This window comes from Thalassophryne amazonica, chromosome 23 (assembly GCF_902500255.1).
Source record: "Thalassophryne amazonica chromosome 23, fThaAma1.1, whole genome shotgun sequence".
NCBI classification, from domain to species: domain Eukaryota; kingdom Metazoa; phylum Chordata; class Actinopteri; order Batrachoidiformes; family Batrachoididae; genus Thalassophryne; species Thalassophryne amazonica.
Window position 1 is genome coordinate 33,243,779 of NC_047125.1, and position 26,380 is coordinate 33,270,158.

The window sequence follows — 26,380 nt, forward strand, 5'->3', positions numbered from 1 at the left end:
ACTGCCACAATCTTTTTTTCTTTCTTATAGTATTTCTTAAAGCCAGAAAGTTGCCATTTGAAATGACTTTAGTTTTGTGTCATGTCTGTGATCTGCTTTTTTTCTACAAAATTAAACAACTGAATGAACATCCTCCGAGGCCGGTGATTCCATAATTTTTGCCAGGGGTTGTACCCATGGAGCACGTGCACACCCAGACACTGCACGTAAACAGCAAACATGTTTGTATGAAATGTCAGAGCTTCGGAGAAGCTAATTTTCTGAACGTATGAACTTTACCGGGTAGAAAGCTGGGTTCCCATAGCAATCGTGGTGAATGTTTTTCTCACCATTTTACATAGAAAACACGCTGAATTGTACAGATATATTCTTATTTTTCAACATAATGTGCGAGAAGGACGGTTCACGACTGTAAGCTCTGTATTTATAATAAATAGAGTCGCTGCAGACAGCCACCCTGACAGAGATCCACCTGATCCGAGGTTCCCGGCCAGAGCTGATTTCAAGTCCAAGTAAAACGTTGTAAATTTCCAAGTGAGCAGATTTGTGTGGGGGTAAAGAGCAATGAAGGTAAGAGATATGGACTGACTTATCTACAGAAAACTGGCTGTAACAATGAGGATTTACTGTAACTCCATTAAAGTGTGTTAATAATTGTACAACACACACATTTTATGTCTATTTTATTGCATTATATGAAAGCATTCTGCCTGAACATTTTAATTATACAATCTTTGATTGTTTGCCTTTATTTCTGAATATATTTTAAATTGTGTACGCAGGAAAGATAATGGTGTGATGAGGGCAAGAACTGCCATCAGGTTTGACTGCGTTCCTGTGCACATCAAAACACTCACAGCATGTCTGATTTAGATGAGAGTGCAAGTGTGAAAGGGGGCGTGTGCATATGTAGAAAAGTAGATTTAAAATGAAACTAAAACCATTTGTGCTGGTGACTGAGGAGCAGTGTCACATGCTGAAAAAGGTCAGAATGGCACTCTAATCTTATAAACGCAAGCTAAAATTGATCGCTTCTTTGTGATAGACAGGGGGAAGAAAGAGATCCTGGGGAGGTAATGATGTGATCACAGAAAGGGCCGGAAACAACACCTGTAAAGGCGAAGGTAAGGAATGGGACTGAACTGAAATGGATCAAAGAGTTGTGATTCATCTGATTCGATGATTTGTCTTTCTAGGTGAGGACACAGACCGCTTGCTTTCCTGGGAGTGAGATTATGCCGTAAAAGCAAGAGGATGAATCCACAAACCTCTAAAGCTGTGACTGAGCCGTCGGCCTGTCAGGAGGGACAGGTAACTAATTACCAGACTGGTGTTTGACATCACTTACCGTAAGCACACTGTAAAAAATGTCCGTGAAAATTACAGTGAAAAACTGTGAAATGGCAACAGGAATAAACCATAAAGCAAGAAGAAGAAGAAGAATTTAAAATTACTGTCATGTCTGAAGTTTTATAAAGTGAAAATATCAGATAAATGTTTTTGTTTTAAAGTAATGTGCTAATTTTTAAGAACCAATCAGTGTTTAGTAGAGGCACTTTTACCCAGAATGCTTTGCGCTCTGTGTTTGTTACAAAACCTCAGAATTAGTGCATTATTCAACATTAAAAGCTATATGTTATATTTTAACTTTGTACAAATGACAGAATTGACATGAATGGAGTTATTCTATCAGTATTTTCTTTTTCTTTTACTTTATTTTTCAAGACCTCCGCCTGACCGGAGCATTATGATTAGTAGAGAGCTGATTTTGTGGGTGCTCTCAGGATTTGTCTGTGCAGCTTCCTACAGGGGGCAGTATGGTTAAACATGGAAATACTGGCTCATTCTTTGGGTCTTTTGTCGCAGTTGATGCTTTCAAAAGCGATCGTGTTAAAAGTCAATTTCAGCTTCTTAGTAATTGCAAATGTACCAGAAAAAACACTGGAATTTATCGATTATTTGTAACTTCTGATACATTTTTGTACTGTTGTTTTTAGCAGGAATAAACCATAAAATAGGGTAATAAATTATGTGGAATGGATAGAAATTCACCTTAAAAGCAAAGGGTTTATACTGTGAATTGAACAGTCATACCGTCAAGGCATAAATAATTGTGCTGTTGTTTTAACAGAAATTGACCATAAAATAGGACAATAAATGCTGTGGAATGGATAGTATTTCACGTAAAAAGCAACAGGGTTACATTGAGAATTGCGCAGCTATGCCATGAGCCTATATACAATTTCACCGTTATTTTAACAGTAACTCATCTTTAATGGAACATTTTCAAACTGTTGTTTTTACAAGTGTTAATATACCTTACCGTGAAGCCATATACAATATCACTGTATTTTTTACGGTGAAAAAATGGCAACCACAGCTGCCAGTTTTTCACCGTAAATTTGACAAGATTTTTTTTACAGTGCACAACACAGTCAGAACGAATCGATGTGGCGTGACCGGCTTAACAGTTCTGTTAGATTAGATTAGAATATTCACAGTGAATTTCAGGTGTGCTGTGGTGTCAAACCAGTTCTGGAAAGGGCAGAGAAGGTGCACATTTTTAATGGTGCCAAGAAACAGCAGTTGCTTTCGTTTAGCTCCTCCCCTTCAGTGTGCTGGCTTTGCCCTTCATGAAACCAGTTTGAAGCCTCTCGTCAGTCTTCAGGGCTTCACTATAAACACATTCCGACCTCTGATTAACACTTTCAGTGTTGTTTTTGTTGAATGAGACGAGTGGCAGCACTGAGTGTAATTCAGTACACTTAATTATAAGTTACATGTCAAGAAATTACATTTAGAATTCAATGATGTGAGATACAATTTTAAGCCCATAAAAAACTGAACTGTTAGTAAATTGCATTTCAATAAGATTTATTCACAAAAAGTGACAACAATGCACAAAAATCCAAAATTAAAAAGTGGCCCAAAAAAAAAAAAAAAAAAAAAAATCAGAAGGACTTAAATTTTTATTGCTGTGTTTCCAACACTGTGGTCCAGCAACCTGTGATCACCTGTGTCAAATAACATCCAGTATGTTGTCCAATGCACGTTTGTCCGTTTTGCTTATTTAGTTTGAATTTATTGGCCTTTAAATTACACACCACAACCTGAGGACTTCCTTCATGAATCCCCTGTTCACTTTTCCATTTTGTGCCAGCAATCTGTGTCCATCTGAAGATTTCTTCTGTCCAAACTGTATCAAATAACATCCAGTATGTTGTCCAATGCACATTTATGTTTTCCATCTTTCTTCTCATTATTATTTTATTTAAAAACCCTTATATTAAGTAACAGCACAGGCTGTGGTGTGCACATGCGCTACAAATACATTGCATTCCTGTCTGTTGTTAAACTTGCCCTTCAGGGAAACACTGTGCTAAAGTTTGAGTTTTATATTCATAATAAAGGTGCAATTTCTACTCTGGTGTGACGTATGCAATTTTTTTTTTCCTCTTCAAAATGTATTTCTTGGCTGACGCAATTAATGCTCTGGAGTAACTTATACTCCAGAAAATACAGTACTTAAGGAACCTCAAGCAAAAGATGAATTTAGTTCAGCTGAGGATCTAATGTGATGAATGGATGATGTACTCTGAGGATCTAATGTGATGAATGGATGATATACTCTGAGGATCTAATGTGATGAATGGATGATGTACTCTGAGGACTTAATGTGATGAATGGATGATGTACTCTGAGGATCTAATGTGATGAATGGATGATGTACTCTGAGGACTTAATGTGATGAATGGATGATGTACTCTGAGGATCTAATGTGATGAATGGATGATATACTCTGAGGACTTAATGTGATGAATGGATGATGTACTCTGAGGATCTAATGTGATGAATGGATGATGTACTCTGAGGATCTAATGTGATGAATGGATGATGTACTCTGAGGATGATATACTCTGAGGATCTAATGTGATGAATGGATGATGTACTCTGAGGACTTAATGTGATGAATGGATGATGTACTCTGAGGATCTAATGTGATGAATGGATGATGTACTCTGAGGATCTAATGTGATGAATGGATGATGTACTCTGAGGACTTAATGTGATGAATGGATGATGTACTCTGAGGATCTAATGTGATGAATGGATGATATACTCTGAGGACGATACACTCTGAGGATCTAATGTGATGAATGGATGATGTACTCTGAGGATGATATACTCTGAGGATCTAATGTGATGAATGGATGATGTACTCTGAGGACTTAATGTGATGAATGGATGATGTACTCTGAGGATCTAATGTGATGAATGGATGATGTACTCTGAGGACTTAATGTGATGAATGGATAATGTACTCTGAGGATCTAATGTGATGAATGGATGATATACTCTGAGGATGATATACTCTGAGGATCTAATGTGATGAATGGATGATGTACTCTGAGGATGATATACTCTGAGGATCTAATGTGATGAATGGATGATGTACTCTGAGGACTTAATGTGTTGAATGGATGATGTACTCTGAGGATCTAATGTGATGAATGGATGATGTACTCTGAGGACTTAATGTGTTGAATGGATGATATACTCTGAGGATCTAATGTGATGAATGGATGATGTACTCTGAGGACTTAATGTGATGAATGGATGATGTACTCTGAGGATCTAATGTGATGAATGGATGATGTACTCTGAGGACTTAATGTGATGAATGGATGATATACTCTGTTGTCCTATACTTTACTTTTCCAGACCCTAAAGAAGAAGATTGCATATTTTGAAAAAATCCAGCACACCGATGCCACCGCAAACAAAGAGGCTCACATCCAGAGGAGACATACAAGTTCTTCTTCAGCGGTGAGCGTTTCCAACCCTGTTCCTTCAAGTACAGCGTCTGATCTGGAGGCTACAGTGGCGACACAAGGGGACCCACGTGTGACAAATATGCAGAGTGCTGCACCTGGACCACCAGATTTACACAGAGAAGAAGAAACCCTGACTGAAGCCAATACTTATGAAAACCTTAAAGACCTCCTTGTAGGTGTATGTGACACCGCAGCACTGAGTGCAACTGCAACGATTGACGAGCCACTTGTGGACAACGGTGAAAATGCTGACCAGCTGGAAGAGCAGCCGTATTACTGTCAGGTGAACCAGGCAGAGATAAACCAACTGCTGCAACTGCCTTTTCCAGAAATGGTTGACTGCTTTGATCAAATCTTGGGTTTGATTGGCATGGAGCAGCCTGCGGTGACATTACAGCCTGCACATGATCCATATCCTCATGTGCTTGTGTCTGGTCCCAACAGTCTAGTCCAGGACACTCTTCAGGCTCTAGAATCAGCTCTTGCCTCTTTGACATCAGACAAATTGGTTCTAGATGGGCCCTGGGCTCAGTGGTACTTCCAGGCAGATGGCAAAATGAGCAAGAAGTTGGTAGAAAGCTCTTGCCGAGTCCTTATTTTGGAAAATTTAGGTAGCTGCTCTAAAAGTACAGAAATAGATCCAAATATGGATACTACCACAGTAAGGAGAACCCAATCCTGCACCAATGTTCAACACAGCAGACCTGCCACTGTTGAGCGCTCCAACACGTTTACCACCGGCACAAGTAGTATGGCAATCAACAAAACAAGCCTGCAGGTCAAGCTTGGGGACATCGCTGATGAGCAGGTTAGATGATTGTAATTCAGTTGTAACCAGTTCTCTTCTGAATGATGAAACATGCACCACTCGTTATTTAGCCTTTAAAATCCTTTCCACAGGTGGACGTGTTAGTGGCCCCCATGATTAACAAGAAGCTAACTTCAACTCAAATTAGCAAGTGCCTATGGGATAAAGACGCCCTAATCAGGACAAAATTTGACAATACTGCAAAGAAACGTGCACTTGCCCCTGGTGATGTTTTGCAGCTTGATGGGTTCATGACACTGGGTTGCTCTAAAATCTACTTCATCGAGTGTCTCCCATGGGATGGAGCTAGAGGGCAAAGTGTGCAGGTACAGTGAAATTCTAGCATCCAACATCTGCTTACTGCACTCTTTCTTCTTCAAGTACATCTTTGCACATTCTACACAGAGTGTGTTACGGATTGGTAAATGTTTCTACAGCCAGATAAATTCATTGCCTTTGAAGCTAAGAGGTGATGGTCATAACCACCACGTCTCATAGGACAACACAAGCTTTTGCATTCCACATATTGTGAAAATATTTTGACGAAATGACTGAAATTTCTTTGCAGGTGCTTGGTGATGCACTGAAGAAATGTCTGGACCTATGTGAAGAGGAGGGCTGGCATTCAGTGGCGTTCCCCATCATCGGACCTGGAGCTGCATTGAAGTTTCCACTCACAGAAGCTATTCAAGTCTTAACTGATAGGATTAGCCAGTTTGCCTCATCTGCAGTCTGTAGTTGTGTCTCCACCATCCGCATCGTCATAAAACCAGATTATCCCAACTTGGACGAGGTATATTCACTTCATCAATTTCCTTTTTACTCATAAAGAAATGTAGATAAATAAAGACAAGACTCATTGAAAATGGATTTCATCATATTTCCAACAATAAAATAAATGTTTTGAGTTTGGAAGGACAGAAAATAAGTGAAAATAAAGATGAAATTCAAGCTCATGGCAGCAGAATGATCAAAGGAAAATCATTTGGTTCTATTAAAACAATAATAGGGTTTTGCTCACTTTATATTGAAACAAACCTCATTTTCATTTATTGATTTAAAAAATGTATACATGAATAACATGCCAGTATTTCATTCTGGCTTTTTGTATTCACAGTGCTACCATGAGGTCTACAGATGCCTTAACTTGAATAAGAATAATCAAGGTATCGCAACTGCTCAGATGATCATCAAGTCAACAACATACAGCCAATAAATTACCATTTAAATATTTATTTTATCCTGTAAATAAATCTGTTATACAGCAATTTAATCAGAAATGTCTATGTTCTCTCAGCAGCAATTTTCAAGTCCATCACAGGTGACCTTGACAATATCACAATCACTGTGGGAGACGGAGTCAAACTACATCTGGTGTTTGGTGACATCAGCAATGAGACAACAGATGTCGTCGTGAACACGACAAACTTCTCTGACTTTAACACAGGTTGGTAACAGCTGAGTCCATGACTGTTAATGTTGACTGTTTTGGTAGGACGTCCCAGCAAGATATTGCCGTGGACAAACAGAGAGACAACTGCAACAGCCTCTTTACTAAAGGCTAATTAACAGCATTTTTTTCTGCAGACGTATGCAGGGCCATCTTAGCCAAGGCTGGACCACAGGTGCAGGCTGAACTGAAAGCAGGTGAGTAAAAGAACCAGTCAGAAGTTTTTACACATCATTTAATGGATTCTTACTCCTGTGATTTTTGTTTTGTGTAGCAAAAAAGAAGGATGGCGATATTTTTGTGACTTCTCCCGGAATGTTCCCATGCAAAGCCATTTTACATGCAAGCGGAAAAAGGGACAAAGGCATCATTAAACAACTGGTGTCTGACATCATTTATTCCTGTGAAACTATTAAAGTCAACTCTGTGGCCATTCCGGCTATCTGTGCAGGTAAGCAATGTGTAAGACGCTGTAGACCAGGGGTCTGAAAATACAAACTGAAAGGCCTGATGTGACCTTCACAAACAACACCTTCCACATGCTTAGAACAAATCATTAAATGTGGCTGACTTTGTGTTAAAATCTCTGAATATTTCCCAGTGAATGTTGGCATTCCTCAGGGATGTGTTCTGGCTCCTACACTGTTCAATGCTTGCATGGACTGGGTGTTGAGCAGGGTTATGTAAACCAGTGGCTTAGGTGCCATTCAGCCCATTTCCCCCACAGGAACACATATGGCATGATTCTATTATCATTGTAGAATCGATAAATACCCCGACTGCGGCACTTGAGAAGCTAAGAGAGGAAACAGGATGTCTGAGTTTGTGTTGGTCCTGAATTATGATTAAGAACCAGGCTTTCAATGACTTCCAGGACTCAACATGGGTAAAGTCCTGGAACCTTTGACCATTAATTGATATAAGCAGATTCAGAAAATGAATGAATGGAGAATTATTATTTAGCTGTGACCTAACCAGGCAACATGTCATTTCCATGGAGAAAGTTTGTTTCTTTTAAAGTATAAAGCTCAACACTGGACTTTTTATTCTTGCACGCTGGTGGCACCACACAGAGAACAGCCTGTCCGCTGGCCCACAGTTATTCTGAGTCTGAGACCACTTATTTCTGCCAGTAAAGACTGAAGCATCCTGTATTTATAGGTGCTGGTGAACTGCAGCCTGAAGTTGTTGCAGACACCATCTTCCAAGGGGTCCAATCTTCCACATTTTCCTCAAAACTCCATTGGCTCTCCAACATCCGCCTGATTTTGTTTAAGGTTAATGTTTTTTTGGCATTTAAAGAGAAAGCGATGCAGATGTTTCCTGCTGCTGTAATCACCACAGGTGCGTCTTCTTAAAAGTTTTACTATTTTATGATAATGGTGGGATTTCTCATCACTGATGGTCCTTTTTTCCTCGATGCAGAGTCAGTGCCTCAGTCAGCTCCTGCTCCGGAACGCCAGCGTTCACCCTCGAGTACCTTAGAACCAAACAGTCAGCAGTCCATCTTTCTCATCTTGGGCCGATGCAAAAACGATGTTGATAATGCCATGATGCAGACAAAACAGCTGTATCAGAATCAGCTCTCCACGGCAACCTTAAGAAATGATGATTTTACAGGACTAACTGAGGATGATATCAATGAGTTGACAGAGATGATCGAGGACACAGGCCTGCATGTGGACGAGCTGCAGTCCAGTGAGGGTGAATGGACAGTGAGCGGACTAAAAGACGATATCATCAAGGTGAGGCAGATGATTCATAACAAGGTGCAAGCCACCCTCAAGAAAGGGATGAAAAAAAAGGAGGAAGACACGCTGTACAACCGTGTGGCCTGGTGCATGATGGGACGTGGAAACAGTTGGGAAAGACTACCAAAGGTAGCAAATCACAGCCTAGAAAATAATGATGTCTCCAGAGGAATTGTGGACGGACAGGGTATTCTGTGGACCGTGGATCTTGAGAAGATGGTGGTCCAAACAACAGGAAAGACAAGAAAGCTGAAACGACTTGAGAGTCTTCCAGGTTAAGAAATTAACAATTATACATGTCTGTGATTCATTCTGCCTTATGACTGACTGAAATCTATTTTGAGCTGACATGGAAAAAGGTATATGTAGACTGGTCAGGGTTTTGTAAAACTGCATTATGTCAAACTCCTCAAAATACTAATTAATATAGGAGAATATTTTGCATTTTTGCATGAATCAACACATTACAACTTACACAGAGATGGATTTCATTATTAATAACAATTTAAGTACGGCTTTCCCAAAATCAATCAATCAATCAATTTTTTTTTTATATAGCGCCAAATCACAACAAACAGTTGCCCCAAGGCGCTTTATATTGTAAGGCAAGGCCATACAATAATGATGTAAAACCCCAACGGTCAAAACGACCCCCTGTGAGCAAGCACTTGGCTACAGTGGGAAGGAAAAACTCCCTTTTAACAGGAAGAAACCTCCAGCAGAACCAGGCTCAGGGAGGGGCAGTCTTCTGCTGGGACTGGTTGGGGCTGAGGGAGAGAACCAGGAAAAAGACATGCTGTGGAGGGGAGCAGAGATCGATCACTAATGATTAAATGCAGAGTGGTGCATACAGAGCAAAAAGAGAAAGAAACAGTGCATCATGGGAACCCCCCAGCAGTCTACGTCTATAGCAGCATAACTAAGGGATGGTTCAGGGTCACCTGATCCAGCCCTAACTATAAGCTTTAGCAAAAAGGAAAGTTTTAAGCCTAATCTTAAAAGTAGAGAGGGTGTCTGTCTCCCTGATCTGAATTGGGAGCTGGTTCCACAGGAGAGGAGCCTGAAAGCTGAAGGCTCTGCCTCCCATTCTACTCTTACAAACCCTAGGAACTACAAGTAAGCCTGCAGTCTGAGAGCGAAGCGCTCTATTGGGGTGATATGGTACTACGAGGTCCCTAAGATAAGATGGGACCTGATTATTCAAAACCTTATAAGTAAGAAGAAGAATTTTAAATTCTATTCTAGAATTAACAGGAAGCCAATGAAGAGAGGCCAATATGGGTGAGATATGCTCTCTCCTTCTAGTCCCCGTCAGCACTCTAGCTGCAGCATTTTGAATTAACTGAAGGCTTTTTAGGGAACTTTTAGGACAACCTGATAATAATGAATTACAATAGTCCAGCCTAGAGGAAATAAATGCATGAATTAGTTTTTCAGCATCACTCTGAGACAAGACCTTTCTGATTTTAGAGATATTGCGTAAATGCAAAAAAGCAGTCCTACATATTTGTTTAATATGCGCTTTGAATGACATATCCTGATCAAAAATGACTCCAAGATTTCTCACAGTATTACTAGAGGTCAGGGTAATGCCATCCAGAGTAAGGATCTGGTTAGACACCATGTTTCTAAGATTTGTGGGGCCAAGAACAATAACTTCAGTTTTATCTGAGTTTAAAAGCAGGAAATTAGAGGTCATCCATGTCTTTATGTCTGTAAGACAATCCTGCAGTTTAGCTAATTGGTGTGTGTCCTCTGGCTTCATGGATAGATAAAGCTGGGTATCATCTGCGTAACAATGAAAATTTAAGCAATACCGTCTAATAATACTGCCTAAGGGAAGCATATATAAAGTGAATAAAATTGGTCCTAGCACAGAACCTTGTGGAACTCCATAATTAACTTTAGTCTGTGAAGAAGATTCCCCATTTACATGAACAAATTGTAATCTATTAGACAAATATGATTCAAACCACCGCAGCGCAGTGCCTTTAATACCTATGGCATGCTCTAATCTCTGTAATAAAATTTTATGGTCAACAGTATCAAAAGCAGCACTGAGGTCTAACAGAACAAGCACAGAGATGAGTCCACTGTCCGAGGCCATAAGAAGATCATTTGTAACCTTCACTAATGCTGTTTCTGTACTATGATGAATTCTAAAACCTGACTGAAACTCTTCAAATAGACCATTCCTCTGCAGATGATCAGTTAGCTGTTTTACAACTACCCTTTCAAGAATTTTTGAGAGAAAAGGAAGGTTGGAGATTGGCCTATAATTAGCTAAGATAGCTGGGTCAAGTGATGGCTTTTTAAGTAATGGTTTAATTACTGCCACCTTAAAAGCCTGTGGTACATAGCCAACTAACAAAGATAGATTGATCATATTTAAGATCGAAGCATTAAATAATGGTAGGGCTTCCTTGAGCAGCCTGGTAGGAATGGGGTCTAATAAACATGTTGATGGTTTGGATGAAGTAACTAATGAAAATAACTCAGACAGAACAATCGGAGAGAAAGAGTCTAACCAAATACCGGCATCACTGAAAGCAGCCAAAGATAACGATACGTCTTTGGGATGGTTATGAGTAATTTTTTCTCTAATAGTTAAAATTTTGTTAGCAAAGAAAGTCATGAACTCATTACTAGTTAAAGATAATGGAATACTCAGCTCAATAGAGCTCTGACTCTTTGTCAGCCTGGCTACAGTGCTGAAAAGAAACCTGGGGTTGTTCTTATTTTCTTCAATTAGTGATGAGTAGAAAGATGTCCTAGCTTTACGGAGGGCTTTTTTATAGAGCAACAGACTCTTTTTCCAGGCTAAGTGAAGATCTTCTAAATTAGTGAGACGCCATTTCCTCTCCAACTTACGGGTTATCTGCTTTAAGCTACGAGTTTGAGAGTTATACCATGGAGTCAGACACTTCTGATTTAAAGCTCTCTTTTTCAGAGGAGCTACAGCATCCAAAGTTGTCTTCAATGAGGATGTAAAACTATTGACGAGATACTCTATCTCCCTTACAGAGTTTAGGTAGCTACTCTGCACTGTGTTGTTATATGGCATTAGAGAACATAAAGAAGGAATCATATCCTTAAACCTAGTTACAGCGCTTTCTGAAAGACTTCTAGTGTAATGAAACTTATTCCCTACTGCTGGGTAGTCCATCAGAGTAAATGTAAATGTTATTAAAAAATGATCAGACAGAAGGGAGTTTTCAGGGAATACTGTCAAAATCAAAACACTAAACAAAAACTCCAAAAATAACATAATGAATGCCAATAATAAAGGTAACCACCAATGCACAAAAATCCCAAATTAAAGCCTGATATAAAAAAAATATGTCCATCTTGCTTAATTTTTAATTTAACTGTCCTTATGTTGCACACCACAAGCTGGGGACATCCTGCAGCTCCCAATTCAGATCAGGGAGACAGACACCCTCTCTACTTTTAAGATTAGGCTTAAAACTTTCCTTTTTGCTAAAGCTTATAGTTAGGGCTGGATCAGGTGACCCTAAACCATCCCTTAGTTATGCTGCTATAGACGTAGACTGCTGGGGGGTTCCCATGATGCACTGTTTCTTTCTCTTTTTGCTCTGTATGCACCACTCTGCATTTAATCATTAGTGATCGATCTCTGCTCCCCTCCACAGCATGTCTTTTTCCTGGTTCTCTCCCTCAGCCCCAACCAGTCCCAGCAGAAGACTGCCCCTCCCTGAACCTGGTTCTGCTGGAGGTTTCTTCCTGTTAAAAGGGAGTTTTTCCTTCCCACTGTAGCCAAGTGCTTGCTCACAGGGGGTCGTTTTGACCGTTGGGGTTTTACATAATTATTGTATGGCCTTGCCTTACAATATAAGGCGCCTTGGGGCAACTGTTTGTTATGATTTGGCGCTATATAAAAAAATTGATTGATTGATTGATTGACTTCTCCTTTTTGCTGGCTCTCACCGACAGCCATCCATGTCTGCCTGGTTTACTTCGTCCAGACTATGTGAAATAGCATCCAATGTGTTGTCCAAAGTACGTTTATGTGTTTATCTTACTTATTTTTATCATTCAAAAGTCCTGATGTTAAGTAACAGCACAGCATATGGTGTGCACACGTGCTACGAGTTGATGTTGAGTAAACCTGTACCCCAAGTACAAAGTGAGTTCAGCATACAGAGAAAAGGATGTGACATGTACTAGAGGGAGTGCACAGTATTGCTTTGTGCTGGGTTCTTGTTTGTAGTTTTTTCGATCACTGTGGGTGATGATGCCTGCTCTCATTCGCTACATGAAACATTAGACTGCTTATTTCCATCTGTGCTCTTCAGACCATGAGCCATATTGGGACCTAAATATATGGCATCCCTCTTACTTTTTTCAGCATTTACTCCCCCCCTTTACTGGGACAACATGGATGCTGGTGAAGATCTGAAGGTGATTCAACTGCAAGAATCCTCTGCAGAGTACTACAAAGTGAGGGAAGCCTTCCACAAAACTATGACCAAGCAAATCATTAAGGTAGATGGCTTTCATTGCAAAACATTTTTATCTGTAAAAGATGAAATGCAGCCTGTACTTTTATGATTTCTGTCTCATATGTATGCAGTCTTAATGATCCCACATCACAAATACAGCAGAAATCATGTGACCGTCATTATTTGTCCAATTTGTCCCATGAGTGACATAATTACTGTGCATTATTATACTATTTTCTGTGCATTTTTCTCCCATACATTTTGCTATATTGCATTCCTCGACTAAATTTTCTTAAAAGTGCTTCCATGATACAAGGAAGCTACATCAGAATCAGAAAAGTTTTATTGCCATATGAATGAACAAGTTCACAACATTAGGAAATTGCTGCGGTACTTGGTGCTAACATAAAATACATAAAAACATAGAGCAGTAAAACAAGTAATATATAATAAAACTTTACACTATAACAATGTTACATAATGTACAGAATGTATGAGCTAAGATAAATAAATGATGGTGATAAATGGTGATAAATGGTGGCGATAGCAACAATGTAGAGTTCTAAAGGTTCTTGTTGAGGAGGCTAACGGCAGAGGGGAAAAAACTGTTCTTATGGTGGGAGGTTCTGGTCCGAAGGGACTGTAGCCTTGCTTCTGACGGATTGTTTGTTGCTGTGACGCCACTCTGAACTTCACACGGTTGTATACGCTTCTTTTATTTCTGTTTAGCACTCTTCTGGTTATTAATTGTATCTATGCTGAATGTTATTTAACAACAGTCCTGTTGTGAATCGCTAGCAGTTAGCATTCGCTAGCGGTTAGCATTCCCTAGTGGTTAGCTTTGGCTAGCTAGGTCTACCCCTTCCCTCTTCGTCGTTACTTATTATAGCTGTTCTTTTTTACCCGTTTAATACTTCTGTTCGTTTTTCAGTCGAACTGCTGTAAATTTCAAGTAATTATTTTACTCCTGTGGAAAATCTTAGGAGCGGCTAGCATTTTCGCTAGCAGTTAGCTTGCGTTAGCTATTTCGGACCCCCGTTATCATTTTTTCATTTCATTTTTTTACACTCCTGTTAGTTAATTAACAGTTTAGTGTATCTTATAGCTGCTGATTTTTTACCTGTTTAATACTTCTGTTAGTTTTTCAGTGTAACTGCTGTGAATTTTAATAATTTATTTGTGTCTGTGTGAGCCTTAGGAGTGGTTAGCTTATCCATTATTGGTTAGCTCGTGTTTGCTTGGCTACATTCTTGAATTTCTTAGTGCACAACGTACACTACTAATTCTACTTTACACCCTCTGTAAATCCTGCATGATGCTGGAAAATAGGGTGGCTCTCTTAGAGAGCCGTGTCCGTAAGTTAGAGCAGCTTCTTAGCTCAGTGGAGTTAGATGTTACGGGCACTCCAGATGAGGTTAGTGTTGGGCCCACAAGTGACTTCCACTCCTGTCTCCAGGCCGAAACATCTATCACCCGCAAAGTCAGGTTACAGACGCCAGCGGACGTTAAATGTATTCCTGGGGCCAGAGCTTCCGACATTGCATCTCATCTTAGGGTGCTGATGCTGCAGAAGGGAAGACAGACCAAGGAACATGACATGAGATATAGTCACATAGTTATTCATGTTCGCACCAATGATATCAGGATGAAGCACTCAGAGGTCACAAAAATGGACACAGAGAGGACTTGTGACCTTGCCAGAAAGATGTGTCGGCATCGATTAATAGTCTCTGGTCCCCTCCCCTCCCAGGGTACTGATGAGGCGTTTAGCAGGCTGACATCATTAAATAGGTGGCTGGCGCAGTTTTGTAGACAGCAAGGCTTTAGCTTTATTGATAACTGGCCTTCGTTCTGGGGCCGCCCTGGCTTGCTGATGCCGGACGGCCTCCACCCTACTGGGGAAGGTGCCGCCATCTTGTCTGCGAACATAGATAGAGCTCTACAGGGAGGGTAACATTAGGAATCTACAGCAGGCCATGGAGCAGGTGATTAGAGACCCTGCAAGGCTTATGACAAATGTGGGTGTGGAATCCATTAGCTTAGCCGGAAATTTAGTGCAGAAAATCCACTATTGTGATAGTGCAGTTTATTTGCCAGGGAGGGAATTTCAACAAGTTGAGACTTTGGCCTGCTTCCGTAGTCGTGTCCATAAAAATCATAGAGGGATATGCTTTCCAAACGTAATACCCATTACTATATTAGATGATGTTGAAACTGAGGATGGCCCAGTGGTTGTTCCAGCAATAGCAAAGATTTCGTGTCTGCTACCTACAACGCGCGTGGAATGTCTTAAACCTAAACCTACTTCTAGGCATCTTATATATGCTACTCTGGAACCAGCCCTAAACCCAAAGAGTTCAACTGTCAACCCCACTGAGGTCCTTAGACTGGGTCTCATTAACATAAGATCACTGTCCTCAAAATCATTGTTGATCAATGATCTAATTATTGATCATCACTTAGATATGATTGGGCTATGTGAAACCTGGCTTAAACCTACAGCTGCGCTCCTCTTAAATGAGGCCTACCTACCAGCTTATACATTCAGTCACGTCCCTTGTGATGCGAAGCAACGCGGGGGTGTTGCTCTTATTTATAAATCTAGGTTTAGCTTATTAGCTGTTGGGGGTTACAAATATCACTCGTTTGAGCATCTGATTCTCCGCTCTGCTCAGGATATTACACAATGCCAAGGTCAGAAGAATAAAAATCAGTCGTATTACATTGTCACTGTATATAGGCCTCCTGGCCCATATTCTGAATTCTTAGAGGAATTTGGTGCGTTCATCTCTAACTTGTCAACTAGTGTAGATAACATTCTGATCATTGGTGACTTTAACATTCATAGAAATAAGCTTTCTGATCCCCTCTGCAAATCATTTATGGAAATTGTGGATGCATTAGGATTTCAGCAATGCATTCGGGAATCGACGCACATTAGTGGAAATACCCTGGATCTGGTTCTCGCACGTGGTATTGCTTTCACGAATATTGACATCATGCCTCTCACATCAGCGGTGTCATATAAAAAAAAAATTGATTGATTGATTGATTACGGCAATACATCAACTCCTCAACTAAGACTGAACTCGAAGCTGGACTGCCTGATGTCTTAGCTTCACATTTGACAAACACCCAGTCAGTAGACAGACTTGTGGATAGTTTAAACTCAGTGCTCAAAACTACACTCGACATGACTGCACCACCTGTGTTAAAACCACGCTCCCCCAAATCACAGTCACCTTGGTTCAATGATTATCTGCGTGACCTCAAGCATAAAGCAACGGAAAAGGCGTCGTTCAAAATTAGAAGTATTTCACCTTGCGTGGTGTGATGCTATCTTAGACTATAAGCATGCATTACTGGCTACAAAGCGGACTTACCACTCTGATTTGATCAACAAAAACAAGCATAACTCAAAGTTCTTGTTCGACACGGTGGCAACACTTATGCATGGACAACCACCTGTAGCTCGCTCTCCTTTTACAGCACAAGATTTCCTGGATTACTTTGGGAAGAAAATACAAGACATCAGGTTAAACATATCCCAGCATGCCTTAACCCAGCCACTACACCCTGCTATTTAGGTGGGTGCCACTACTGAGGTATTACCTAGATTTACAGAATTTGACAGTATCTCACTAGGCATGCTGACCAAACTCGCAATGTCAACAAAAAGCACAACCTGTTTATTTGATCCTATACCAACAAAACTGTTTAAGGACCTGTGGCCCACTCTTGGGCAGACTGTGCTGGAAATGATTAATCTTTATTTAACTTCTGGATCTGTTCCTAAATGTTTCAAATCTGCAATGATTAAACCATTACTTAAGAAACCTAATCTTGACCCTAGTGTATTGACAAACTATTGGCCGATATCAAATCTATCATTTTTCTCTAAAATTCTGGAAAAAGCAGTGTCACGGCAGCTCGTAGACTATCTTACTGAGAATAAATTCTTTGAGGCACTGCTGTCTGCTTTTAGAAAATATCATTCCACAGAGACGGCTCTCACTAAAGTGGTGAATGATCTTCTGCTTACAATGGAATCGGACACCACTATGGTTCTGTTGCTGTTAGATCTCAGTGCTGCATTTGATACAGTGGATCATCATATTCTACTTGATAGGCTGGAAAATCATTTTGGGATTACTGGGAGTGCCCTTGCATGGCTGACGTCATACTTGACCAGTCGTTCTCACTGTATTTTGTACAGTAACACTACCTCTAACCTTAGTGACATGAAATTTGGGGTTCCACACGGGTCCGTCTTAGGCCCCCTGCTTTTCTCCCTTTATATAGCACCCCTTGGGTACATATTGCGGCGTTTTGGGATTACCTTTCACTGCTATACAGATGATACTCAGTTATACATGCTGATAAATGCTGGTAATCTCTTTCACATAAAATCCTTAGAAGATTGCCTTGCAGCAGTGAGAAGTTGGATGACTTCCTACTTTTAAACTCTGATAAGACTGAAATGATGGTTCTTGGTCCAGTGAGACATCGGCATCAATTTGACCAGTTAACGCTCAGCCTCGGCTCGTGTGTCATACATCACACTGACAAAGTGAGGAACCTTGGGGTAATTTTTGATCCTTTGTTGTCCTTTGGCCTCCACATAAGAAATACTACTAGGACTGCTTTCTTCCACCTGTGAAATATAGCGAAGATTTGTCCCATCCTGTCTATGGCTGATGCTGAGACCCTGATCCATGCATTTATCTCTTCTAGACTGGACTACTGCAATGTTCTATTTTCTGGTTTACCGCAGTCTAGCATTAGGGGTCTCCAATTGGTTCAAAATGCCGCAGCCAGACTTTTGACACGAAGCAGAAAGTTCGACCACATTACACCCATTTTGGCATCCCTTCACTGGCTTCCTGTCCCAGTGAGAACAGATTTTAAGGTTCTGCTACTAACCTATAAAGTTATTCATGGACTGGCACCTCCCTACTTAGCTGACCTAATTAAACCTTACGTACCGGCCCGGGCTTTACGTTCTCAGGGTGCAGGACTACTTTGTGTCCCTAAGGTGAATAAGAAGTCTACGGGTCACAGAGCTTTCTTTTATCGTGCCCCTGTTCTGTGGAATGATCTCCCTGCATCAATAAAACAGTCAGATTCTGTGGAGATTTTCAAGTCCAGACTTAAAACGCACTTATTTTCCCTTTCACATGGCTAGCATACTGGTACAGTTTTGTTTTATGCTTTTTACTCTTTTAATTCATTTATTAGTAATTGGAGCGAGCCGCGGCCTCAACTTTACCTAAATTCTGGGTCTTTTAGTGACGTTTAGGGCTAGTGGCCGGCGATCACCTTAGTATTTCTCTGTTTTTCTTGTTGTTTAATGCTGGCAAATTATACAGTATTTTTTGTCTTTCTGATGCCTGATTCTGTTTTTTCTCTCTGTTTAAGATGCAGCTCCATCCAGAGATGGGAGTTGTATTTGTGTTGGCGATCCTCCTGTCCTGTGCGCCAATAGCATTTCTTGTATAAATCCAGCAGCCGCAGGGTTTGCAGTGTTATCTTAAAGCACTGTCAGATAAAGAACTGATTGAGTTCTTGTCAAGATTTTTCACTGGATTGAAGAAAACAAACATGTGCTTCGACGCACGCACGTACACACACACTGCTAAACACTCCTCAAGGGCTCTCACTGAACTCAGCGGTGCATCAGCAAGTCACCTGCAGAGGGTGAACCACTGAGTGCCACTGCCCCGATTCCTGCGCCAAGAAGAAACACCTCTCTAATTTTAATAAAAATATCAAAATGACGCAGACTCATTTAGGTGTCATATAACACAAATAATGAATGTTTTTCACCTGCCATGGAAATAATATTTTGCCATGGAAATAATATTCTCATTTGTTGAAGTCGGTGTCACACATTGCATCCATTACACAACCTAGGCTTTGAACCGATTCATGGAACCAGAAAAAATTCCCAGAAACATCTGATATTTTGTTAGAAAACAAAACCAGAAACTTTTTTTTTTTTTTTTTTTTCCAGAACAAAATCAATTATTTAAAATAATGGTAACCAGTTAATACCATTAATTTTTCCTTTTTTTGTTGTTTGTTTGTTCTTGAAAAGGGGGTGGGGGGGTGTCACTTCCTGTCGTCCACTCATGTTGCTGTTCTTATTGGCGAGACAAAGCGCTGCGTCCTCTGTTTCACTGCTTCACTTTAAATACGCAATAAGTCTATTTCAGGCAATCAGTGCAGACCCTCTACTTAAAAGGCTTTATTTTACTCAGTGTGCTGCTATGGAAAGTTCTACCTTCTGCTGCAGCGCACTGTATTGTCGTCTTCTCCATTTTTCATGGGAGTGTTACAGCGCCACATAGAGGTCTAACATGTACAGTGTTTTCAATGTCCCACAGATGACATGGGACGTTATTAACTGGTTCAGGAATGATATTTTTTTGTTCTAACCGGTTTGGGAACGTCAATTTTGGGGTGGAACCTAAAACTGGAAATGTTGAAGTATGGTTTCTTTTTGTAATAAACCCCGGGGGGAAATAATTCTGTTTCAAAGTACTGGACACAACATCTTGCAATTCATGCTATCTCCAGACTGTCAGGTTGGCCACTATATACACAGCTCGAGTTGGCTCGATAACTTACTCGAGGGGAAAAAAAAAAACAACAAAAACAACTGCTAAGCACGCAAACAAGGAAAATGTGTTTGATTACCAATAGTAAGCTATAGCTAATACAGTGTGGTAAAAAACTGTTTAGTCAGTCCCTGACTGTGCAAGTTCTCCTACTTAGAAAGATGAGAGAGGTCTGTAATTTTCATCATAGGTGGGTGATTCTTTAACTACGGGCACTATTGACCTTGTAAATGTAATTTCCACCACACCATTGCCTTACAATATAAAGCGCCTTGGGGCAACTGTTTGTTGTGATTTGGCGCTATATACATGTGCTCTGATGTCACTGTTTATCTCCATAGAAACTACCCAAACAATCTTTCATACAAACTGTTTAAAGGGACATTACAGTGTTGTGGTGGAAATTACGGCAATAGTGTGGGACAACTACATTTTGTTTAAAAAAATCACAACAGTTGTATGACATTGAATACCCCAATTATGTTTTGATTATTTTACTGATATTTTATTCAGAGATATTTTAAAACATTAGAAAAAACGTTTCTTTACCATTCATTTTTATCATTGAAGATCAAAAGTCTGGGTATGGGACAAGCACAAAACGGCAATATTTGCATATAATGATGCTGAAAAAAGGTGAAAAAGTCATCATAGACTACTAGAACAAATTTCTTAACACACTTTCATTGTAAAGATAACTATAAAAGTGTGAAATTTCCCCTTTTTTCTGTTTTTCATACAATATGATCAAAGGACATAATAAGTGCCCGTAGTCTAAGAATCACCCAGGTACACTTCAACTAAGAGAGACAAAACGAGAAAAAACAAAATCCAGGAAATCACATTGTAGGATTTTTAAAGAATTTGTCAGTTATGGTGGAAAATAAGTATTTGGTCAATAACAAAAGTTAAACTCAATACTTTCACCAGGTTTGCACACACTGTAGCTGGTATTTTGGTCCATTCCTCCATGCAGATCTCCTTGAGAGCAGTCATGTTTTGGGGCTCTTGCTGGGCAACATGGACTTTCAACTCCCTCAACAAATTTTCTATGGGGTTGAGGTCTGAAGACTGGCTTGGCCACCCCAGGACCTTGAAATGCTTTTTACGGAGCCACTCCTTCGTTGCCTGAGCAGTGTGTTTGGGATCATTGTCATGCTGGAAGACCCAGCCACATTGCATCTTCAATGCTCTCACTGAAGGAAGGAGGTTTTGGCTTAAAATCTCATGATACATGGCCCTGTTCATTCTTCCCTTAACACAGTTCAGTCGTCCTGTCCCCTTTGCAGAAAAACTGCCCCAAAGCATGATGTTTCCACCCCCATACTTCACAGTAGATATGGTGTTCTTGGAATGCAACTCAGCATTCTTCTTCCTCCAAACACGACGAGGTGAGTTTTTACCAAAATGTTCTATTTTGGTTTCATCTGACCACATGATATTCTCCCAATCCTCTTCTGGATCATCCATATGCTCTCTGTCAAACTTCAGACGGGCCTGGACATGTATTGGCTTAAGCAGGAGGACATGCCTGGCACTGCAGGATTTGAGTCCCTCTCTGCGTAGTGTGTAGCCTTTGTTACTTTGGTCCCAGCTCTCTGCAGGTCATTCATCAGGTCCCTCCGTGTAGTTCTGGGATTTTTGTTCACCGTTCTCATGATCATTTTGACCCCACAGGATGACATCTTTCATGGAGCCCCAGATCGAGGGAGATTATCAATGGTCTTGTATGTCTTCCATTTTCTTACAATTACTCCCACAGTTGATTTATTCACACCAACCTGCTTGACTATTGTAGACTCACTCTTTCCAGCCTGGTGCAGGTCTACAATGTTCTTCCTGGTGTCCTTCGACAACTCTTTTGTCTTGGCCATGGTTGAGTTTGGAGTCTGACTGTTTGAGGCTGTGGAGAGGTGTCTTATACAGATAACGAGTTCCAACAGATGCCATTAATACAGGTAACAGGTGGAGGACAGAAGAGCTTCTTAAAGACAAAGTTACAGGTCTGTGACAGCCAGAAATCTTGCTTGTTTGTGGGTGACCAAATACTTATTTTCCACCATAATTTACAAATAAATTCTTTAAAAATCCTACAATTTGATTTTCTGGATTTTTTTTTCTCATTTTGTCTCTTATAGTTGAAGTGTACCTATGATGAAAATTACAGACCTCTCTCATCTTTCTAAGTACGAGGACTTGCACAATCAGGGGCTGACTAAATACTTTTTTGCCCCACTGTACATAAATCATAGTATTGGATCATATATTATAGTCCTATTTGTTTCATTTGCTTTTGCAAAAACAGATTTTCCTGAAAAGCTCAATAGATTTCTATTCTTATTTTTCTTTATCAGTATTGATCTTGATGGATTGGTGTTTTCTTAAAGCAGGCATTTCATATAGTTTCCACAGGATTAGCATCACTGAAAAGATTTCAAGTGTGTGGAAAAAACTATATTTCAAAACAGTCAGGTTTTGAATTTCATTGGTTTGGGTCATCTTGGCAGATCGAGCGAATCCAGAATGTCGACCTTCGCCGAGCCTATAAAGTGCAGAAGAAACGGATTTCTAATAAGAATGTGCACCTGAAGGCAGGAGGTGAACTCCTTCTGTACCATGGGACCACTGAGGGCAACTCCAAGTCCATCATGAAAACTGGATTTAACAGACGCTATGCTGGACAAAATGGTAAAGATCTTCATTAAACACTAAAAGCTCTACGTCACACTTTTGGTTATAAGAAGTACTTGCACAGGTCCAAAATATGTGGCATTGGCCCGAAAAATCCCAACCTGCCAATTACTGTAAATATTCCTGAAATGTTTCTTATTGTAGACAAGCGCCAACAATTTAAGAAATGCATGCCAGGACAGGTCTAACCTTTTCACAAAGTCTTTAGAAACCCTGTTCATTAGTTTTTCTGTAATCCTACTAACAAACCAAAAACAGATGCAGGTGAAACTGACCTTCGTGATTAAGACTAGCTGTAAGTCCAGCTTTGTCAGTGTTCCCTCTTGTGTTTTCTTGTAGAAATTGACGATAGAGCACAACTAAAATAGTTTTGTCATTTTTATTTTGTGCTAACTTCACTACTTTTTAATTTGTGAATCTTCTCACATTTTAAGGTACTTCATATGGCCAAGGAACATATTTTGCAGTAGACGCCAGCTATTCAGCCAACCCTGCCTACTCTAAACCAGCTGCTGGTGGTTCCCAGCTGATGTTTGTGGTTCGTGTCCTGGCTGGTACCTACACTCTGGGAAATAAGGACATGAAAGTGCTTCCGCCTCGCAACCCCCAGCAGCCCCATGACCTCTATGACAGTGCTGTGAATAATTTGGACAACCCCACCATGTTTGTTGTGTTCCATGATGACCAAGCATACCCAGACTATCTCATCACCTTCAAGTGACTGTTACAGGCAAAGTGATGCAAGTTTTTAGTAAAAGTCTCTTTTTCAGCATTCATTTTTAGGCATACTTATGGTTGTGCTTTTGTGTGATCACCTGAAACACAATTTCAGTGACACTGTCGGACATTTACAAAGGAACTATGTAGATATGCAGAGGCTGAAATGCAAAAGCATCTGAGAGCCAAAAAGCACAAACTGGTTCAACAAGGTTTCCTTGTGTTTAACTGGAAGTGTTGGATACCTGCACCACATTTTACTGATGCAGTTTTTAAATTTACAATACATATGGTAGTACTTTAGATTTTAAGCAAAATCTTCAAAAAGTGTCAACATGTTAAAAAGTTTAAACACGGTTACCAGCGACCTAAGGTGAAGACTCAGTGCTCAGCCTCTTTGGCGAATTCTTCAATACCACTGGAATGACTTTGAACGGATACTTAAGGAGACTAAAATGACTAAAGTGTTCCTTGCACTGTGGCGCCTTTCTGTGGTCATGATCCAGCATGCAGGTGCCTCAGTGTTGTGGACCACAACTGGAAAAGGCCAAAGACACACCCTTGTTCACCTGGCTGTGCAGATAAGTGGCTACTTCCAGGAAGTGGGGATGGACCGTGTGTCTGCCTGGGAGGTTTTAATTCAGGAGCAAAGATGGTTCTGTAATGAGGTACATTCTGCAACACGTGGTAGTGTGGCATGCTCCCTGACCTGACTGCCAGTTGTGCAGGCAGGTTAACAAAAACCCAAACACCCCTAAATTGAACTGGGACTGGTCATGTCAGGTTTGGGAGTTTGTGCTGGTGCCGTGTGTTGCTGCATCCAAGACACTGGCACCAGCCTGAGAGTAAAAGCTTGGCTCAAAAAGCAGTGTGGAAAGATATTGGCTGAAAGTGAATTCTCAAGTGGGGATGAGAGCAAAGGCTGAGACTGCAGTACAACAAGGAGGCAGCGGTAACAGGAACGGCAGAAATGTTAGCGATAGCGTCAAGTTAATGATGTGACAGGGCAATTAAAACGACTGGCAAAAACTCACATTCCCCAAAAGCATCAAACATCTTTAACCTCCAAGTACTGCAGCTCGGGCCGCACAATAAATCAGCTGAAAACTGTTCACAGGGTTTTAAACTATCAACTCATTATCCCATGAAGTCAGAAAACTAATAAACAGATGTAAAAATGTGACCCCTTTGTGTGAACTGTGGATGTGTGTTTGTGGTTCTGGTCTTGGAGTGTTCATTAAAATACTGAGTAATGAGTTCGAAGCTCACAGAGTACTAATGAGGAGCGTCGTTCACAAACAGCAGTTAACACTGTACATTTATGCCATTTACAAAAAAACATACCATGATAGAAATTGTATTAAGGTTTTGACTGGATTGCAGTTTCTGTTATTCAGGTTTGATCATTTACAAACTAAATAGCTCTTATTAAAGTCTTGATAAGATATTATATTTGTTATATTGTGCAAAATCAGATTTTAATCTAGATTTACAGACTTAGGTGTTTGAGTTTTCAAATTCTATCTGAGAACAAAACCTCCCAATACGCAAAGCGGAAATTGCTACAACAAACAGCAATAACAGCAATTTATGTTATACTTGGAGTTGTTAAATAAATATTTCAAAGTACACTCCACAGTGCTTTTGCTCATTACACCTTGACAACAAGAGAAACAGAATTACAAGACCACACATTTAACATGCGGTTACCGGCAATCATAGTGTGACTTTTTCATCAAATTGTGCAGCCTGACAGTGAAAAGTATAAGTGAGAAACACAGCTAAATGAGCTTTACTGCTGCAAGCATTACATATTTCTAGAATTAAATTTCTGAAATTATTGAGACGCTGACTTTGTGAAATAGAAATGTTCACATCAGATTAACGAACTGCTGAGTTTCATAATTACAGACAGCTAACTAGCAACACTGGTGAGAGTTTCTGACACTTTACTACATGGTCAGTAAAGTTGGCTAGCTAGCAATTCACATCATTATGCAGGAAAATTAGGGTCACTGCTGATTAAAAAAAACCCAACAACAAAAAACAGCCACCAATTAGCCGATGTCAGTGTGAATGTGGAAAGCCAGTTTCCCAGTCAGATGACTGATTTTAAGTGAAGTTCCTGTGTAAAGAAGTCACACATTTTCAAGTCCTGAGTCATCATAAAGACACTATTATTAGTCCCACTGAAAAGAGAAACTTTTGCCAAAAAAGATAAGGGGAACCATTTCACAGGATTCAAAAGTATGAACATGGGTGGAAGGAAAGGGGCTTATCTCCATTTTTTCTTGGGAAAGCAAACAATCAAAAAGTGCAATAACTTAAAAAAAAGTGATTATGTCAATGAACTTGCCTTAGAAGCACTTTAACCCCCTCTAAGCCTGTATATCCCATGGAAATTTCACTTTTTATTTGTGAGATACTGACAAGTCAACATGAAGCAGGTGGTAGGGGGTTAAGTAACAAGGGCCCGTTTGTCAACAGGATGTCCCAAGTAATGATGGCACAGTGTGGCAGTGATTCACACTTCTGTCTCACGGCAAAATGCCTGTGGGTTGAGGTCCACCAAGTTCTCCTGAAGCCACATTCACACAAGCTCTGCTCCTGTCATGACAGCAGGTGTTAAAATGAACTGAAGAGATCACGCAAACCCACTGGGAGCGCGTCCAAAGACACTGTTATTTATGAAAGGTGAGTCTGAACAGTGCTGGAGTTTCAACACGCCTCATTTTGAAACTGACACACCCAGAAGAATGCAGGTGTTATCATGATCGAGAACATCCAGGCACCAAACACAAAAATGACAACCGTGTCACATGGAAACTACCAATGGCACATGTGGCGTTTTGCGCTACATGGAAGATTGGGTCCAAGGTTTAAGTTTCTTGGAACTTACCAAGAGAAGGTCTGCCAACCTGGAGCTTGCCCACTGCTTATTACAGTTCATGACTAAGTGGAATTAAAATGAATTAAAAGCAGAGAAAGAATAATAAAGTCTTCTGAATGTGTTCCTTTATTCAGCCTAGAAAGACACCCGTCTTC

General features: G+C 40.3%; 1 protein-coding gene across 2 annotated transcripts; it reads left to right on the plus strand.

Annotated features, from left to right (window-relative positions):
* Positions 1-957: 957 nt before the first annotated feature.
* LOC117505201 (protein mono-ADP-ribosyltransferase PARP14-like) lies at positions 958-24,518 on the plus strand. 2 transcript variants are annotated; one of them, XM_034164770.1, is made up of 14 exons: positions 958-1,124; positions 1,197-1,311; positions 4,723-5,643; positions 5,736-5,969; positions 6,212-6,436; positions 6,761-6,809; positions 6,941-7,090; positions 7,231-7,290; positions 7,368-7,544; positions 8,255-8,437; positions 8,519-9,118; positions 13,214-13,350; positions 22,435-22,615; positions 23,053-24,518. In XM_034164770.1, exons 2-14 carry the CDS (start codon positions 1,255-1,257, stop codon positions 23,337-23,339), a joined length of 3,261 nt encoding a protein of 1,086 aa, XP_034020661.1. In that variant the 5' UTR covers positions 958-1,124; positions 1,197-1,254; the 3' UTR covers positions 23,340-24,518. The 2 variants fall into 2 exon arrangements, with proteins under 2 accessions (XP_034020661.1, XP_034020662.1); XM_034164771.1 differs by having other exon boundaries at positions 6,944-7,090.
* The last annotated feature ends 1,862 nt before the right edge of the window (positions 24,519-26,380 follow it).

What these genes read in the sequence shown, in the direction of transcription:
- LOC117505201 (XM_034164770.1), top strand. Translation starts at nt 1,255, where the DNA reads ATGAATCCACAAACCTCTAAAGCTGTGACTGAGCCGTCGGCCTGTCAG. An exon ending in CTAGAGGGCAAAGTGTGCAG is followed by an intron (nt 5,970 to 6,211) that starts GTACAGTGAAAT and finishes ATTTCTTTGCAG; the next exon opens with GTGCTTGGTGATGCACTGAA. An exon ending in CTTGAATAAGAATAATCAAG is followed by an intron (nt 6,810 to 6,940) that starts GTATCGCAACTG and finishes ATGTTCTCTCAG; the next exon opens with CAGCAATTTTCAAGTCCATC.